We start from the raw sequence: 20,192 nt of genomic DNA, 5'->3' as shown, positions 1-20,192 counted from the left end.
AGACTGCTACTGAGAAAGAGCTGGGGGTGAGTTACATCCACTGTCGTTATTATATCATTATTATATGATAATTTGACATGCCACTGGGAAACCGTCCTACCCAGAGTTCCCTTGGGACAGTGCACCGCAGCTGGGAGACCAAACTTAGTCCTCGGCCACCAAATCCCCTGCTCAATAGCCTGGGGGCAGCTATCATAGATGACTGTGGGAGAAAACACAAACACAAAAGGGGGGAAAAGACAATTAAAACTGCTATTGCATAACAAAAGGATTGCAGAATCTCAAAAAATCAATATGCAACTATGCTGAATATTTCAGTAATAAAATAATTGACAGTATCATAGATGTGAATTAAATTCAAGTAAAAATGTCTCAATAGGCCTAAACAAGACCTGCATTTACAAATCAGGACAATCAATACAACTTTTTAGATAGGGTCACAACAATAATAAAAGGCTACATAAGTATAAAACTCAATACATTTGTCTGATACAAATATTCAAATAGAGAATTTTATGGTGCATTCACAATCACCAAATTTGGGACTAAACGGGGAACCTGGAATAGAGAAGAACAAGACTACATCTATATTAAACTGGGTCCAAATCAGGACTGAATGAACCTGCCATTAGTATCCTGTAAAATGCAGCCTTATAAGAGCAATAGTTCTTGTGTAGTATCCTGACCTTCACAGCCGTTGGGAGACACCTCGGCGAAGGGGTTGTCACAGTGGTCACACTGGCGCCCGATCACACCCGGTTTGCACTGGCACTGCCCAGTCTCTCTGTCACATGCTCGTGAGAAGGATCCCACCGGGTAACAGTCGCACAGCAGACACACATCGCTGCCATTGGGACGGTAGTGGTTGTCCTGGAAACAGGAATGGAGACAGGAAATGGTGATTATTATACACATATATGCCCTGGATATATATTTATGAAGCTACAAGCTGTCGGCCATCACTTGGTATTCCTCCTGCCACACGAGCAGCTGAGAGCCCTGTCGCTCCCAGCTGCTTGTTAAAAACATCTGTTCGCTGCCGGCAGTGTTGGTAATGATGTCCCCAATACATATTTACACAGCACTGTATGTATCCCTCTGCTTAAACAAACTACAATTAAACTACAATAAAGCAATTAACAATTAACATTTATTTATTTAAGTATAATAGCTTAATATCATAGTAAAGTAGTTGTTATGATAAATTCTGGTCATTTGTTACCTTGCATTGCTATTAATTTTAGGTAATTAGTCTGTAGATTTTTATTTTACTCTTAATACTTACAGCAATGATTCACAAAACATCTTATATTGTAGTTAACAATAAGATATTTTGTCAAGTTCATATAGTAATATATTTGTCCCATTTTAAGACTTTTAAGATTGTAGACTGACCTTGCAGCGACACTCTCCACTCGTCTTGTTGCAGTCGGAGTCAAAGCCTTTCCTTGTGTCACAGTTACAGGGGCCACAGGTCTTATGGCCCCACCAGCCTCTGGGACAGGGTAGGTCAGTCCTGCACAAACACAAGTCAATAAGTACAGTTCATATCTTCAATAAAGACTCAAACATAATAAAAAGTAGGAGGATTTACTTTTTCTCGCAGTAGTTTCCAAAGTAATTACTGGGGCAGTCACAGGAGTAACCACGAGGAGAGGGTTTTCTGGTACAAGTCGATTTGTGTTCACAGGGATTCAGGCTGCAAGCGTCAGTGCAGTTTGAGCCAAAGTATCCTAAAAATAGACATTCAATTACATTAATTATCAATACGGTACATAAATCTCCTTTCTACTTTATTTTCCATAGGAGGCCAGCTATAAATGGTAATACTCCAGATGCCATCCCTAACTCAACCATGTCCATCCATCCATAAACAATAAAAGGTAAGAAATCCAACATTGAATTATCTATTAAGCACTTTCTTAAGCACTATGAACCTGATATTATTAGATGTACTGACCAGGGAGGCAGGTGCAAGAGTAACTGTCCCAGTCATTGCTGCAGTAGCTGTTTTTGGGACAGGGGTTTGAAGAGCAGGGATCCGGGATGTTACAGCCTGGTTCCACATTGACCTTTCTGGCCTGTGACAGACTCAGAGCGCCACCAACACGCAATCCCTGTAGCATAATTAAAAACACAGGCATGAAAAGATTATGCAAAATATAATAATAATAATAATAATAATAATAATAATAATAATAATAATAATAATAATAATAATAATAATAAGAAGAAGAAGAAGAAGAAGAAGAAGAAGAAGAAGAAGAAGAAGAAGAAGAAGAAGAAGAAGAAGAAGTTCCCAAGTTTGTCACAGTTTGTTCTTAGTTTAGCACTTAATTAATGTATTTTTATATTTTTATTTTTATATGATTATTAAAAAATACTGTAGTTATTACAATTTGTAGTTGCAGAGTTCATTTCATTCTATACACCTGGTAATGATGCGATTGGCAATATATGCTTCATATTGAAAGACAGACCTGTATACATCCACGGAAGCCTTGTTGAATTTTCCCATCAGGCATTGGGAAACCACCAACGCTAACTGCCTTCAGCTTGGAGTCCCGCAGCCTCCCATCCACCTCCATACTGGCCTGAAACGCACAGAGAGCAGAGATGGCAGGAAAAGTCAATCGTGTTTATAAATGAGGAATATCTGATCTCCATGGCGATTTTCTTCCAGGAATGTTCCACAGTATAGATTTGAACTCATCCATCTCCATATAGACATACGGGGATGCAACCAGGCTAAGTTACTGGTCAGTTTTGTGGAGAGGTAAAAATAGGTATTTTCAAAGTATTTTAGAGCTATTAAAACATCTGTAATGGAATAAACGCAAGATCATTTTAATGCCATAGACAAGTAGGTGCTAAATATATTACTTACTCCAATAATAAACTTCTATGTAATGTAGCAAAAAAAGAGTGTGAGTTTGAATAATGTTTGCTAGAAATTTAGTTTGTTTTTTGTATATGGTGTCAATGTACTAAAACAAGTTTGTATTTATACAAGCTTTTTTAGTATATGGACACATTTAGTACATCGATCTGTGTACTCACCAGATAGAGCCCCAGGTCCACAGACAGTACAGCTTTGTGCAGATTTGCCACTCCTCCTAAACTGCTAATGTCCAACTGTAGATGATGCCACTCTCCATCATTCACCAAAACTTCCTCCACTCGGGACAGGGTCGAGTCCTCCCCTCTGTGCAGCGCCATCAATACACTCCCAGCACGCAGCTACAGACCACACCACAGGAGGAGAGGGAGATAGAGGCAGCATTCAATAAGAAAAAGTGGTTAAAAGACCACCAACAATCAAATGATAAATGACACCTTCACCCCTGCTCTGCTGTAATGAGACAGGAAAATACATAGTTGCGTCTGTATTTGCACACAGTCAGCTACATGGAAGAGTCAAAATATTGTTTTTTAAAGCAATTTTTTCAAAATTCTTCAAGATTTTCCTATTACAAGTATTGCCTTACGTACGTATGTTTACTGCCTTACGTACGTATTATTTATTGATATTTGATGACATGAAAAGAGGAAACAGTTGTATATACAGTTGTCCCTCACTATATCGCGGTTCACCTTTCATGGTCTCGCAGTTTCGCAGATTTTTTTAGTGCAATTCTGCATGCTTTTTTTACAGTGTATGAGCATGCATTGTGTTCTGCGTCCTGATTGGCTAAGGCAGTGTTTTTCAACCACTGTGCCGTGGCACACTAGTGTGCCGTGAGATATTGTCTGGTGTGCCGTAGGAAATTATCCAATTACACCTAACTGGTCTAAAAAATATCAGGTTTCGCACTGAGTGAGTAGAAATATTTTATTTTATTATAAAATGCTTTTTTTGTGTGTTTATTTGATTCCTGTTCAAAATAATCTGATGAGAATTACTTTATATTGTAAATATAGGATGCAGAGTTTCATATTTTTTTTAACATTTTCTGCTTATGGTGTGCCTCGTGATTTTTTCAATGAAAAAAATGTGCCTTGGCTCAAAAAAGGTTGAAATACACTGGGCTAAGGGACCATCGCCCTCCTCCGTGCCGTGTCTCCTGCACAGTACAGAATGTGTTCAGACAAATTTACATAAATGTTCGATCAACACTACAGTGGAGCGGCGCCAGGACGAAGAGGTACGGTCAGAGGAACTGTGAAATACATTTGAGTCAGTATTAATGAATTAAACAAGAGAGAAATGTGATAAAATGTTAATGCATGTCTGAGATAAGTGTATAAATTGTGTGATGAGGGGTTTTACAGCCTTAAAACATATATAATAATTGTAAAAAATAAAGCTGATACTTTGCGAATTTTGCCTATTGTGGGTTATTTTTAGAACCTAACCTCCGCGATAAACCAGGGACCACTGTATACTTATATTAATACTGAAAGAGTGAGGGATTGCATTCACTTCCCTAAACAGGGTTTTTTTTATTTCCAGACAAAAATTGTGAAAATAAGGATGCTAAAATGAGGACTTTTCTAATGCAGCCACAGGATGATCAGTAATGTGCAGCAACTAAGACGGCCTACAGGGGGAGCCTTGTCTACAAATTTAGAAGATTCCCAACTGAACAGCTGTCATTCACTAATTACACCACACTGTAAAGACATAACTAAAGGAAATAACCTTTAATTAGATTTAACTTCTAATCAAGGCCATGCAAATAATATCTGTGATAAGTGAGTATTCCTATAGAAAAAAGATGAATAACTGAAAACATAATGCCTATACGTTAACAGAGTTTTATCATTGTATGTTAACTGCTCACTGTGCTTAAATTTGCCCTCTTAGATAATAAAGTTATGTTAAATTGAATTGAATAGGTGCAGGATCATGTACAATGCAATTTAACCAAGGACAAAGAAACACATTGATTGTTACATTATGATACAGCTGTTTTATATTTTGAACAGTCTTACCTGCAGAGTGAGGTTGTGCTGCTGTCCAGATGAGATGTGAAGAACAGTGGCACTTGCCTGTCGTGTCCGAAACATCAACTCAACATGCCACGATGTCGAAGAGGCGGCAATGTTGTTCCACTGCAACAAACTATTCCCCAAAAACCTCTGAGGACTGGCCATCACTATAACAAAACAACAATAGTTTAAGTTAAAATGGCATCACAAAGTTCAAGAATCTCTATAGTTTAGCACTGAGCTGGAGGGCAGGTCTGAATTCTATGAGGGAATTAGTTTAAATGCCAGATTGTAGAACTGTTGACCTGGTTTATGGTTAATATTTAAAATTAGATAGTAGTTGAAAGGACTGTAAAGCATAAGATTAAAATGACAAGAGTGTGGAGTCAGTTCACATAATGTAAATATTCAACGTTTGTGGATCATAGGTTTGGAGATTTCTTTTAAAAACTGAATCTCCCATAGAATTATACAGGTCCTCCACCTGAAAGTATGATATCATCAAACTCTTGAACTGAACTGAATGTAATCTATAGAAAGACATGGTAAAAGATAGCATTATTCACCTCACACATTTGCCATTCGTCCATAAAGATGAAAAAATCTAATGACTGGGGATATTGTAAATTCCATATAAAAGCAAAATAAGTAAGTGACAAAGTTATAAATCCTGGTCCATTCATTTTTATACACAATAAGAACCATATGAAGGTTCCAATGTTTTAGGATTAATGTCATCCTCAGAGTTCCAGTTTTGCTTTGGATTTCACGTCCTAAAGTACTTAATCTCTGACTTAATTATGGGGAAATCATTTCTGTTCTGTTTACAGCCAGGAAATAGTGATGCTCCAATGCTTTTAACGGCTCGAATCAGCTCTAAAGCACATGTAAAGTGCAGGTAATTCACATGAAAAACACTCAAATTGAATTCCTCTGTGATTTTGGTTAGACTTTCCACAAAGCAGTGTAATGAATGAATGCATGTTTTTTAATAGTAATGTTTGTGAGAAATGGGTCCATGCTCAGCTCATGTTAAAGAGAAACACCCCGCCACAATAAGAGCCTGAGCTATTTAAGCACCAGGTCGAAAAGATTGATTTGCCGCGGCCAATTAACCTGATGCAGAAGTCCAGCTGTGAAGCAGAAAGGGCGAGAGAACAGTGTGTGTTAGACAAGAACAAGGAGAGGGAAATATGACTATAGTGTGGTTCAGTGGGCTGTCATGTTCTCTGATTGCACGTTCAATTGTTTTTCAAGATGTAAAAAACAAAAAGCAAATTGTAATTTTCTGCTGGTGATTTAAAGGCCCCATGTAACAGTATTTTCTGATCTGCTATGTTGCTGCATCACAAACAGACCTGGAGCTGTGTTTTTTTCTTCTCTCAAACAGAAAACACCCTGTTCCACCTTGTGATGTCATGTGGTGATACAGGAAGTGCGCCACTGAGTTTTTAAACTCCACATACCCATTTGGATAATTTCAGCCTTGGAATTGCCCATCTTTACTGAACTAAAAGTAAAAGGTAGCTCTTAACTTGAAAAGTACCCCTATGTGACATCACAAGGTGGAACAGAGGATTTTCAACTTTGGAGATGTAAACAGATTAATAATGACGAGTTATTCAAGCATGCGTGAATGAAACAAAACATGTTTTGAGGTAACAACATGGCATTAAAACATGGCTAAAAGCTCACAAGAGTCAGTTTTGTGTAATATAGGAATTTTACCATATGAAAATTTACCAAAAATCAGATGTTTCCAATGCAAACATTCTATTTTCTAGTACGTCCTACGTATACTATATATATTCTACTAGTGAGTGCACCCAGCATCATCTCTTGTTATGCATTTTATTTTACCAATAAAATGTTCAGGAAAGGTCTAACATGGACTAAAAGTAAACCCCCTAAGACTAATACTAAACCTGGATTAAACCATGACTAAACCAGACCTAAAACACAACAAATAAAACGTTGAATTGGGACTAAACCAGTATTTACCCACAACCAAACCAGAGCAAAAGCAAACATAGCCAAAGATACAAACTTTACAACTGTAAAAATGTCTTGTTTTATGCATGTTTTCTGTAATGACTTTCAGTCTACACTAAAACAACATGGAAAACCTCCAGACCATGATTTTGGTTACAGTTTTGTCAATGGCACTAACACCAGTTTTCCGGTGACACGACTCAAATTGCTGTAAACCATAAATCAGTAAGCATAACAGCTGTGGTGTATCAGGTAGAACAAAGACACAGACACTGGAGAACACAGGCCCTGAAACATAAGCTACTGGTTTCTCATATATTTAAAGGTTATTTCTTTTAAACCTACTTCCCCAATCCAAGTTTATTTGTTTTGCACATAATAGTAATATATAACATTTATCTTAGCAAATAAATAATTGCCTAAGTAACTAAGTAACTAACTAACCAAATTAATAAATAGTACACAAGTCTGCTTTTCATGACTGAAAAGATGTCAAGGCTGTAATTACTTACGGCAGGAAGCAAAAATGTGTAGCTATTTTCAGTCCTGCTATATTTTTCAAACAGTAATGCACATGTATTTGGCACTTGGCACTGCATAAATCTAACCTAGTTTTAAATATGACTGCTTTGACACCTCAGAGAGTTAATGGTTGGGTTCAATCTTGGGTCACAGTGACAGACGGAGACAGTCTTGGACATGTTTTACAGTGGGCAGATTCTCACCTCTCTCACAATGTTGTCCCCCAAACCCAAGCGGACAGTCACAGCTGAAGGACCCCCACAGGTTCACACAGGTGCCTCCATTTTGACATGGGCTGTTGTTGCAGAAATGTCTTTTCGCAGAGCATCCTGGGAGAGTAACAAAGAAATAAGATATAGTTTTCATTCAGACTTGATCATTGCTGGGTTTCAAATAACACCACATTCTACAGGCCTATCTATGGATCGTATAAATGGGAACCATTGTCAAAGCAATTAACAATTTATATCCTTTGAATGTCCAAGAGTCCTCAAAATGCCACCCATAAGAGGAAACCCTATAAATATAACTCATAAATGTAAATGCTCTATTGTTATTTAATATATCTATTTTTAGGGTGTGTATATATAGTTAATATAAATTATATTAAGTCCATTAAATGTCCACCATACAAAAAGCATACAAACATGTAGATTAGCTCATTGATCCTTCTGCAAAATATAACAATCAGGTTCAATATTTATAAATTGTAGACATTTCTACTAAAATAACATGTTATCAACTAAAGCAATATGGAATTCTGTTTTTATCTGAACATGGGACAACATCACATCTTAGAATCTAAAACATCTTAGAATCTAAAACACATCAATTTTATCAATGGGAGCCAGATTTGAGGCGATAAACTATTCATCGCAGGTACAATCTTCATCCTTCTCCGTCTGGAGCTTCCTGCTGTAACCATTACTGTCTCACTTATTTTCTCTGCGCTGTCAGTGGCTTTCATTCAGCTCAAATGGTAAACACAGACACACACAGACTGCAGAGTAGCCTGTGTGTCTTGGATAAACTAAAGGGTTATCTAGTACAGGTGACAGGCTATTCTAAGATTTCCTTCTGATTTTTCATACCTGTGTTGGTTTTGACAGGAAAATTAGGCAAAAAGGACAAACTAATGTGGTAAAGACAAACATTAAAGATTAGAAGTTATTTTAAAATGTATTATACTTTGCCTTCCAATTACAGTAGATCCATTGATTAATTGACACATGTCATCAGGTGTTTTTAATGATTAGATTTCACACCAAAAATTGAATTATTGATTTATCTGAATTCTAGTTGTCTAGTTGTTGATGAATGTACCCACGGTGACAGGGCAGTATACCTGGAAGAGTGCCATTGTTAGCGATGAAGCTAGCCATATCTATGTGCTGGTTGTCAATGCGTAGGTTCTTCATACAGCCCACAAACTGTCGGTTATGAACAGGGAAGTCTTCTGGGAGTTTAGGGACGCCTCCGAGGAGCAGCGGGCCCGTCAGGTCTAGAGATCTGAGAATCATAAGGAGAGAAAATATTAGAAACGCTGGCAAACACCAATATAGGAAAAACACATGTTAAATTCATCACAGAGTTAGTTTGCCTCTGGAGATGAAAACATGGTAAAAACAGCATAAATACTCAATATTTTCAAAACATGTTTAGTCCAAATAAAATCAGCGAGTACTGATATGAAGTAAGGAAATGTAAAGAGACTATTTTAAAATGTGCACTACATAACTTTTTAGGTGGATTGTGAGCCACTTGACTGTCCATGGAGATATATATTTAATGCTACATACATACATTTTAATACTGTGCAAGATTCCACGCAATACAATAACATCTCAATGAAGACAAGTAGGTGGCAGAAAATCCACTAGAAAAGTTACATAGTGCACGTTTAATATCAGTAAGATCGTGTGTGTTTACTTCTTGGATCCGGACTGGCTGCCCTGAGCTGAGCAGGTGTAGTTTCCAATCACATGACCATATCTTAAGGCCAAGGTGGAGTCACAGTTGTCCAGCGTCACCACGACAACCTTCTGGTCAGAGGGGCCCTGTGGGAGACCGGCCTGGTTCAGGACAGGCTGCAGGCGAGAAGAGATGACTTAATTATGAAGACATATGATGTTTAATATTGTTAATCGTTACCAAATGGTCAAAGAGCTGTCATAATTTAACAGGGATTGAAAGGGTAGCATATGATATGGATTTTACATAGAGAAATGCTTTGTCTAAATGTAAATTCATTGCATTTTGGATTATTACTTTTCAGGTGACCACCAAATCAATTTATCAGCCTCCTAATATATATTAACATTCATATTCATTTTTTTTTTTTATAAATCTAGGCTTGGGATGGATATAGTCAGAGCACCAGCTTGTCATCTCGTTTTACTTTCATGAATTTAAATAAAAAGACTAGGCATCCAATTTCACAGGAACAAAACAATGATCAAAGTCTTCTAAAACTTTCCCAACACTGCTATTTTTAAGATTAAAAACTGATTTGGTGCCTCAAGCTCTCAAAAACAATACTAAGAAATGGCATACTTGGAAAAGAAATAAAGCAGGATTTAGAGATTAGTTTTTAAGCAATGCAAGGTCGCTTTATGAGCCCGATCACAATGTGGGAAACAACATTTCGATAATCTTCTGCATCACACTCAGCTTGTGCTGTTTTATAATTCATATCTTTAACAGTGGGCTTAGGGCTGCGAATTGGCCAACAGCCTTTTCTCTACAGGACACCATCCCTGTCAACAATAGGAGCGTCTTCATTGTCTGTGTGTTCACTGGGGGAGGGGGCACAAAAGAGGGGTGGAGTTTGCGGGGAAGAGAAAGATGATTTTGTCAATAAAGGGTCACGACCTCGGGAGGTCAGAAGCAACTCATGTTAACCCTAAGTAGAGGTTCAAACTGAAAGAGTGCACAGGACGCCTGCAGAGGACCGAAGGGCAGTGTGACATGGACAGACAGGATTTGGGAGGAATTAGCTCATCATCAGGGGGCAAGTGATACAGAGGAGAGACAGAAGAGAGAAGGGGAGAGGAGTGGTGGGCTGTGTGATCTGAAGCCAGTGCAGATTAGCTGACAACTGTATTGTGTAGTTATAATGTATACAAATATAAATGTCCAGCATAATACTATCTCATAGGCAAATACAATACTTTGATCTGGTAAGAAAAGACAACAGGCACATACATTTCACATATTCATGTTTCTCGGGTTCCTGTTATATGGTACCATTTTGAGGACGGTTGACCATTCAAAAGATACAAATAGACATAAGATTGTTTTATTATTATTAATTACTATGGCAATGATCCTAACTTTCTCATTTTCATGCAAACAGTGTTACAATTGCAGAAAGCCTATTTTAACAATTGTATCGCTTGAGTTCATCAAATCATTGAACAAGAGTAAGTTCCTGAAAACATAGCTGAGGTAGAACTCAGAAATTATTGAGGAGTGCAGTTTTGCATTTTGTGTCTTAAAATACGTTGTGCAGATGTCATCAATATTTTCGGGACATGCAAATTGACTGAAATCCAAGAATTAAAATGTTTAACTATGTTTTCCGCTTGCAGCAAACAGTTACCTTTCGTAAGCCACTTTCATTTTCATTTTACCTTCAGTGTTGTATTACTTAATGTTCCTTATTTCCTCTCAAATATTTTTACTCAAGTGAAAAAGCACTGCCAGTTAATGAAAATAAGTGCATATCATTAGTGAAGCCAAATCTCGGAGCTTTCAGTGACGTCCCTCCTACTCATTTCTCTCTTTTCTGTCTGAAATGCAAAACAGATCCTGGGAAGTGACTCTTTTATGTTTCCTTTGATTCCCCTTTAGGCCAATTTTAAAACAAATCGCTGGATGATAAAATAAGCAAACATCCTCAGTGAATCGTCCAAAGGTGAAATGATCGGACATGCTGCTTTTTCCACGGTTAGTGAAAGCTGTGAGCCCGGCAGCGCTCCAGATCTGAGCTTTCTCTCTGACCTCCTCTTGTCATCAGTCAAGCCTGTTGACTCTCCAATAATGCGCCTCTGTCAGGACATTTCTCTGCCATACAAAGCCAGCCCTGTCAGTGCTGATTGGTGCATACATATTTGCATTGCACCACATCAAACTATACTTTTGCAGCAAAGGATTATGGGAGTATGAGTTCCCTGTCATCTGAGGGTGACAAGGGAGGACCAAGGGATGGCAAACTCAAATATTAGGGAAGATTGACTGGTAGTATCGTAGCAACAAGAGGGGACAACCCGAAAGCACACAGTCACCACTCAATGCTGGAGTCAATACTTCGGTGGCGTTTTTGGCTAGCTTACGCGCCTCTGTTTTTCTGTCCCGTTTGAGAGCGAGAGGGGCACTTTCCTCTGGGCCGCATCATTCACTGCCCGGCGTCCCAAAGGAAGCGAAGCCCCGGGCACAAAGGCAGCGGTCATTACCATTCTCCACAGCTTTCCACTTCTCACTGAAAGCCACATTTTAATCTAAAATACCCCACCCCCCGTGGACAGTGACGGGTCGAAGGGAGCGGGGCCACAGTGGGACACCTCAGATGGGAGGAGCCACGGTTCTACCTCATCGATTTGAGACATGAGAACAGCAGCGGTGGGAATTAGTTCTGCCTAAAGACTGAATGCTGACAATGTGATATTACATGGGGTCCACAGTAAAAGCTGGATACACAGTCTCTCTTGTGTCTGCCACTAAAAATACTGTTAATTTAAAGGTGCACCATGTAACTTTTTGGTAGAGGGTTAGCCTCCTGCTTAGAGATGTTATTTCTTTGAATGGAATATTCTACTCTATGGCTTTAAATCTATATCTCCATGGAGACAAGCAGGTGATGCCACTGGGCACATTTTTTACAGGTCAGATATGTGAAAACGGAGGCCCAGCTCACAGTAACATGTACTATAGAATATATGCAAAATATATTGTTTAATCCTGTACTGTGGGACATTCCAGGAAAAGCAAAAGCATCTCGATGGAGACATTTCATGTAAAAAATTACTTTTAAATTGGCTAATAAAAAACTATATGACAAAAACAATAAACTAGACTGTCAAACTATCATTTGGACAGTGTTTATGCTAGATGTCTTTTCCATCAAGGAGAACATTAGCTTTTGTATTAAATTGTTTCTAATTTAATAACTGTAATTGGAAAAATTAAGTAAACCTCTAGCCTAATTTTGTCTTGGCAATTAACACAGGTTTTTCATCCAAAAAGTTGACAAGTTGTTGATTCTTTGCCACGTTTTCATAGATACAGGATAAAAATGTGCTCTGTGGGGGTGTCGCCTTGGAAACATTATTATGATGCAAAGTGACTACCTCAATAGACTATAGCGTTGGTCCTGGCCCAGACTGACTTCATACCTTCCTCCCTGATAGAAATGTCTAAAGCCAAAACATATTTAGCCCACTGTCAAAAAACATCACCCCTTACTCTTTCTCTCTTTCTTTCTGAGCTTTATTTAAATGTTCTTTGCTCTGCGTCTGGATGGCACACTGGCTCACCTCCAGAATGTCAACTGTCAGCTGCTATTCTTTGGTCTTACACAGCAGCAGCACACAGTAAAAACCTCCCCAGCATAGAGATTTCTGTCAAATTTAGCTTGCTACATTTAGTTCTCCTCAACACCAACTTATATTTGTGACTTTTGCCACTTACTTAGCCATAATCTACTCTATAAGTATGACATGTGACCTGCTAATTCTGATAATGGAGGCATCATGCTCAGAGTTGTAGCAAATTAAACCAGGAATTCACACAGTAATGATTTAATAGATTAGATTAACCACAGTGAGAGCTTGAGAGGAAAAAATCTAAAAGTCACCTTATTGTAATAGTGGACTTCAACCACATGCCACTGTCCATCACTGACTCCTCCAGGAATGTATGGGGAAACTGTAGTCTTTGTCTCACCTAAAACGAATATTTATAATTTAAGTCATATTATAATATCAGTATTGTGCAAAAGTATACTATGCATTACTTACCAGCTGAAAAGGTTAGTTGTATCTGCTCATTGATGATCTCCATTGCAATGAAGTCGTGTTTCTCATTGAAGCGTCCGTTGTACAACAGTAACCCATTAGGTTCTTTAGTGGCAAATCTAGAAAAAAAAACAAAAACAGTTACCAAAATGTATTTATTAAATATTTATTTACATTTAACAGACTCACTTATTTGTGTAAACATGTATTCAGTTGGGAGAAATTCACTGTATTGTCAATGAAGAAGCAGGATATCACATTAAAACACATGTCTATCAACTAAAAAGAACCAATTAATTGAATTGTGTAATTAAATGTCAACAAATACTAGACTATGGTAGCTTTTACTGTAAACTATTATATTACAAGAACAAATATTAGTACTAGGTATGTCCGTGCACACAGTAACATATAAGATGCTTATAAATAACTAAATGGATAATGACTCTAAACAGTGGCACAAGGCTTAGTCCAAGAGGGGAAAGTCTATGGTGACAGCCAAGAAAACTGGAAAAACTGTGCCATGAATAGCCGTACAGAGGCACAATAGAGAGGCAAAAGTAGGGCAATGTCAAAGCAGGCAAGATGGGGGAAACCACGGCATTATGGGACAATGAAGACACGAGAAGGCGGCTGAGATGAGAGACGGGTCTGTATGAGGTATACGATATTCCTCATATATGAACATAACCACAATCTCAAGTGAAAATGTCTGAGAGCCTCGGGCAGCTATAGTATATTTATAGGTAATTCAGTCCTTTGTAAGAATAACAATATTAATACGGAAAGATTTCAGATAGGGACAAAGGACACTTTTTCCTACAGATAATACACTTGACAAAATATTACGACAAAAATCTGTATTTTAACAATATTAATTTTCCTGTCCCACATATAATAATTTTAATGCACATCTATATACACTAGGAGTAAAAGACCTCAATTAAATACATTGTTAATTAATAATTTATTTATATGAAAAAAAGGTTTCAAACTATTTAAAACTCTATAATTAAAATGTATATGCACAGTAGACATTATACCTCTGAATATTTCTTATAATCCTTATAATCCTATAAATGTCACTTTTCTAAACAACAGAATCACATTAATTAATTTGGGAACTTTATTTTTCTTTTATATGTATAATATCGAGCAATGGGCCAGACAGTGAATGATACTTTACTCTATAGAGGATCAAACTAAAAATACCTGTCATATATGGTCCACTCTGACAAATCTGGCTGTTTAGAAGTGGGTCAGTGGATGATGAGTGAAGGTAAAGAGCATAAAGAAACAACAGGATTATTTATGATGTGTCCCTATGGGAGAGTCTATGCCCAGCACCCATCTGGCAGAACTGCTCATGAGCCATTGCGTCTTCTGCTCATTTATTCTATCAGCAAGAACTTAAATATCTCCAAAGAAAAAGAAAATTAAACTGTTTCCAAATAGGTCAATATCATCAATAATAAAACCCTAAAGTGCATTGTCTAACATCATTTTGTGGCTACTTGAAACAAAACTATGCAGACCATACCCTTAACCAGTGTCCAATAGCATAGTATATGTAACACAACTATGATCAACTGCAATATGATCTTTGCATCTTTATACTCACTAATAGACCTGTCACAGTAATCACTATATCGACTTATCGGTCAATATATGAAAACTGAAACAATATGTTTTGGGGCTAAATATTCATTGTGTGTACAGTGTCTTCATAAAAGCGGACAGATTTTTGATTACTTATAATACAATATCATTTGAGGTGGTTATTGGTTAATTCTGTTATTTATTTGTTGCAGCTCAGGCCTTTTAATGATGCTGTCCATTTAAAAATGGTTTACAAGGATTATCTGGCATTATTGTTTTTGTCAGTGGCATAAAGTAGTTTTAATATTATTGTTTATCGCAGTCGCATCTATAGCAATATGTGGCAGGTCTACTCACTAATTTTACTGTCAACATTGAATGCTACATTAAGAATCTATTAACTATTGAAAATGATCAAAATTAAGCTTTTAAATCAAAGAGGAAGTAAAGTAATGTGCTGCAAAAAACTTGTTTTAGTAGGACAACAGTAAGGGGGAAAATCTCAAATATATTAGGTTGCTTTTAGTCAGGACGGGCAGTAGCTTACTCCCTTTCATTCCTGCTGCTTCAGGGCTTTCTGTATATGATGCTGTTTGTGAGGTTTTTTTTTGAGCTACAGAGAACCCAGAGGGCACAGTACCACTGACCTGTTTAAAAAACTTAATCTCAACCTCAAAGAAACAGAAAGATTTTTGGAAAGCTGGCTAACCCATGATGATACACATAAAAGTTAACTTAGACAAAAAGATGCGAGCCACTCAAATGCTTTCTAGGGCACTCTAGTAATGCATGTCCTTGTCTTGTTTTTTTGACATATCGATTTAAAAGGTTTCCCCGCTTGCCCCCTTGAGCCCTCTGAACTATGAAGGTAATCAACTGGAAGTAAGGCTTGACTCGGCTGGCATCACCGCGCCACATTAGGCAGCCATCAGTAAAAATAACAACCAGTCTGCCTCTTATGTTGGGGGCCTGTGTCACGCTATGCTAACATGCTGTAGTACATGGAATCTGTGCAGCCATGTGAGAGAATATGGCTCTCCTGTATGGCACATGGAAGTGCAGAGACTGGAATTTTTACAGTAAGAGCTCGGAATGGGATAGGATACTTTTTATTATTGATATTTGGCCTAGTTTAGACAAGCTCTGAGTGAATGTATACGGCTATGATTAATGATTGATACATAGTACACTCATGGATTACTGTACAGGCGATATCTGAGGGAATCATATCTTCTAAACTAAAATGCAATTATATGTTTAGGTACAAAACAGGATTACAAATTGATTATGAAAGATTTGTGAGATAAAACAAAATACATAAAGGAAAATTTGAAAGCACAGATTATATAAAAAGTAAGAATGGGCTTTTTCACAATACTATTTCCAGGTGGCTTCAAAAGTGTGGATCTTCAGCCTCATCCATTCTCTATGGGACATTAACCAAACCTCACTAAAATAAATGAATATTTAAATACCATATAGTAGACAGTGAGTTAGATGAATAATCACTGACAGCATGTTAAGACTTCTGATGCAACTACTTCACTGGAGGATATATTATATATATTACCTGTATATATAAAAAAGATTGCCTTCAGACAGAAAAAGCCCTACTGTACCTCTCAGTCATCTAAGTGAACAGTGAGGGCATTGTATTCCCCCAATTCAAAGATAGTAAACTACAATTTGTAACCCAATACATCATGTGACAGATCTAGTTTTTGAGGACACACCTCAGAGCCAGACTTTGATGAAAAGCGAAAACGTACAGCTTATCTTGTTGAGTTTACTTAGCAGGATAAAGATTTAAATACAGGTGCATATTTTGATTGGCATGGGGCCCATTTTGTAGTGAAATCTCAGCTTCAAATTGCAGAGCTCTTGAGCCAAATCAGAACCTGAATGGGACCTAAAATTAGCTTTTATCCGAGAGCACATTTTAAGCCACTGATCTCAGGAGAGGCTCTTTTGGGATGGTCACCTGATCTGGAGGTACTCAGGTGACATCGCAGCTCACTGACCTCACCTGCCTCACCTGCCCCAGGCTACTCCTTCAACCTGCCCCCCTCCTCCTCCATCTTAACACCCCATCCCTCTGTCCCGCCACCGAAAAACAACAACCTGCTTTCAAAAAACTGGTCTGAGCTGTTCTTCATCAAAAAGGCTGTCATTTGAACCACTCTTAAAGAAGGCCTGCACTCACAAGAGAGATATTATTTGCACCTGCAGCCATTTTGGGTCTCCAATGACACATGGGACAATAAGTGAAGCAAAGCGACATTACACCCCTGTTGTGATGAGATACCCATGCTAAAATGTGTTGTGACATTTATGTGCCTTTTTACTCTTGGCTACATTACATCTCATGGTATTGACAATATCATGACTATCAATAAAGTGAAGTACTAGAAGCTGTTGCAGCAGTCAGCAACCTTTAACACCCAAAGAGCCATTTGAAACTGGTTTCCACAGAAAAAAAAACAAAACCCTGGGAGCCGCAAATACTTCTTGACATGTAAAATGAAGATAACACTGTATATATTCAGATTTTTTTTTTTACTTTATGCCTTTATACCTTTATTTATAAACAACTATAGTTGTTTATACAAAGCATAAAGTTGTACTTATGAAATTTATGAAGTGCTACAGAGACTTCTGCTCCTGAACCTCTGCACAGCGTCACTTTCATCTTTACACAGGACTGTGAGCTGTCGTCTGTGAGGCGTGAGCAGTGTTTGTTTTGGTGGGTATACCAGCTTCTACGAGTGTGATGCTTATTTTGAGCAATGAAAAATAATAAAATATCATTTTATTTTAATACTTCAAGATCACAATAATCTTCCAATTTAAACTACAATTAAAAAAAATAATTAACACACATAAAATACATTTTTTTCCCAAGCCACACAGAGCTCCAGTATAAGGTGATAGGTCAGGGGTTGCCGACCCCTCATGTATTGGGACTGAAATGCAGTGTGTTCTTATTATATGTTATATGTATTATTGTTATTCAATTCAATGTTATTTATATACCACATTTAAATACAACTTCAGCTGCCAAAAGTGCTTCATGTAAAAAGTCTACAAAAAATAAATATACAGGTAATATGATACATAGGCCAAAATTACAGATACTAGATAGAAACTGAATTGATAAAGTGGAACATCAAAATACTGATTAAGTATTAAGTCTGTCCCTTCTTATCGAAATCAGGGTGTCACCACTATTATATTGTCCCATGTCTTGTGGAGGCTGTTGCTGATTGAGTCCTACAGACTTTGCATGTGCTCAGTATTCACAGCTCATGTGCGCTCCTCCCCCTCCACAATCATACACCTCCAGTCATCAACCACATGCTCAGAAACTCTTTGGCCGCAGCAATGTATAAATGATGAATACAAGTCTATGGTAAAAATCACAGCTATACTATAAATATATTCTGACAGCACTCCTGTTAAATGCAAATTATAGTGATAGAAATAACACCCTTGTTCTTGCAGAAAGTCACTGATTGCACGTTTTGAGTTAAAATTAGGAAGGCTTTATGAGCTTGTATTGCATCATTACAGAGTGAGGAGTTTAAAATGTACTACATTTTTAATCACAAAAAAGGGAAATTGAAACTGGGTGGTCAAATATAATTTATGATATCATTAAATTTTGATTTGAATGAATTACCATACAATTTTTCAGCCAGTTAAGATTAAGAATAGGTTACAAACCGATCTGGTAAGTCAAATAAAATACTTATATTTCTTTATAACAAATAACAAATAACACAAAGTGACTATCATTTTAATCTATCCATAAAGGCATTGCTATCCATGGGTGTCCATGGGAGAAATTAACCAGGAAAAAGTAAATATTCTATCTTTTCAATGGTGAAAAGTACTTAAAATAGTGCCTATAAACCCATGCATAAGCTTAGTACAATACAGTCAGTTTGTTGCCCTGTATTCCCTTTGGTCAACAGAGTCCAGTCATGATTCCAGTGACACTGACCATAAGTCCTGGCTGTATTAGCATTAGCTATATTAGCATCCTCATGTTATGCAAGTATCTCCTCTAAAAGCACAGCTGCTCCTTGTTGTTGACTTTCACCTCACGGCCTACTGTAGTCCCATAATCCACTGTGCACTTCTGAGTAGCACTAGATCTAACATTCAAGTACTTTACAGATACTGCCTGTGTTTAATGGAGCCATTATTGCTATTAAATACCATTACTGTAGCATAAATGTCAAAGAGCTGCTTTGGTGGAGGTGGGAGTGAATCTATGAATACGTTTATAGATTAGGGGGAGTTTGAGGAGTGTGTGAAGGGTGGGTGCTTACGTAAGAGACAGGGTGAAGTGGAAGCGTTGCCGGAGCCCTTTGAAAGTCACGAATGAGTGAGGAGGGAAGTTACGTGTGGTCATCTCGCAGTAGGGCTTTTCGTATCCCCCGGGAGGACAATCGCACTTGAAGCCCCCGACCAGCAGGTTTACGCACATGCCCCCATTTTTACAGACCCCCTGTGCGCAGCGGCCGGAGCGGGCAGACAGCTCACATCGCTCCCCTAAAAAACATAGACACAGAGACACAAAATAAGATTAATATGGCACCATTTTAGAGACACCACAGAAGAGTACTGGAGTTCAAGTAATAAAAAGTATCCCATTCAGTAATAAAAAGTACACCATTCAAATTCAAATAACACTTGATTTGGAAAAAATATTAAAGAGGCATACTTTTGGTCTTGTCTAATACTAAAAACATATTTCCTTCATAAGATCATGGGCCCAAAATAATCCTCCCAAAAGTTTTTTTTTTTTTATTTTCAAGGGTGAAATCAGTATAATTAGTGTATCTTGAATAATAGATGCATTGAGTACAGCTGTCCAATTAATCAAATTTTAATCAAGATCGTTTCTAATCGCCGATCATCAGCTTGGATCTTTTTAATGGAGGGGTCTACAGCCTATTCTCTGTGAGTAAAAGCATGTGGTTTGGAGCATAATTTGGAGCACTGATGACTTTTCACACAGACGACTAGAGAAAACACATAGCCTAAATGCATAACAGAGGGAACTTTATCTGACTCCTGAAACTAAATCACATTGAAAGACAGCGAACTTAAAGGGAAATATGATTC

At 37.6% G+C, this 20,192-nt stretch overlaps 2 protein-coding genes across 2 annotated transcripts in view; both read right to left on the bottom strand.

Annotated features, from left to right (window-relative positions):
• The window catches only part of atad3 (ATPase family AAA domain containing 3), a 166,195-nt gene that overhangs the window by 18,274 nt on the left and 127,729 nt on the right, over positions 1-20,192 (bottom strand). The gene's annotated exons all lie outside the window — the stretch shown is intronic.
• celsr2 (cadherin, EGF LAG seven-pass G-type receptor 2) overlaps positions 1-20,192 on the bottom strand; it is a 59,399-nt gene that overhangs the window by 9,159 nt on the left and 30,048 nt on the right. Inside the window, exons 3-16 of the mRNA XM_055221963.1 lie at positions 19,394-19,616; positions 13,464-13,579; positions 13,301-13,389; positions 9,376-9,533; positions 8,792-8,955; positions 7,650-7,775; positions 4,936-5,099; positions 3,061-3,240; positions 2,481-2,594; positions 1,961-2,117; positions 1,595-1,733; positions 1,396-1,516; positions 687-870; positions 101-202 (exon numbers count right to left, since the gene is read on the bottom strand). Of these exons, the coding sequence (XP_055077938.1) occupies positions 101-202; positions 687-870; positions 1,396-1,516; positions 1,595-1,733; positions 1,961-2,117; positions 2,481-2,594; positions 3,061-3,240; positions 4,936-5,099; positions 7,650-7,775; positions 8,792-8,955; positions 9,376-9,533; positions 13,301-13,389; positions 13,464-13,579; positions 19,394-19,616 (2,037 nt within the window). The remainder of the gene's footprint in view (positions 1-100; positions 203-686; positions 871-1,395; positions 1,517-1,594; positions 1,734-1,960; positions 2,118-2,480; positions 2,595-3,060; positions 3,241-4,935; positions 5,100-7,649; positions 7,776-8,791; positions 8,956-9,375; positions 9,534-13,300; positions 13,390-13,463; positions 13,580-19,393; positions 19,617-20,192) is intronic.

Source organism: Periophthalmus magnuspinnatus, chromosome 5 (genome assembly GCF_009829125.3).
Source record: "Periophthalmus magnuspinnatus isolate fPerMag1 chromosome 5, fPerMag1.2.pri, whole genome shotgun sequence".
NCBI lineage: Eukaryota > Metazoa > Chordata > Actinopteri > Gobiiformes > Gobiidae > Periophthalmus > Periophthalmus magnuspinnatus.
Note: the sequence above shows the minus strand (reverse complement) of the source record. Positions and strands in the feature narration are given on the sequence as shown.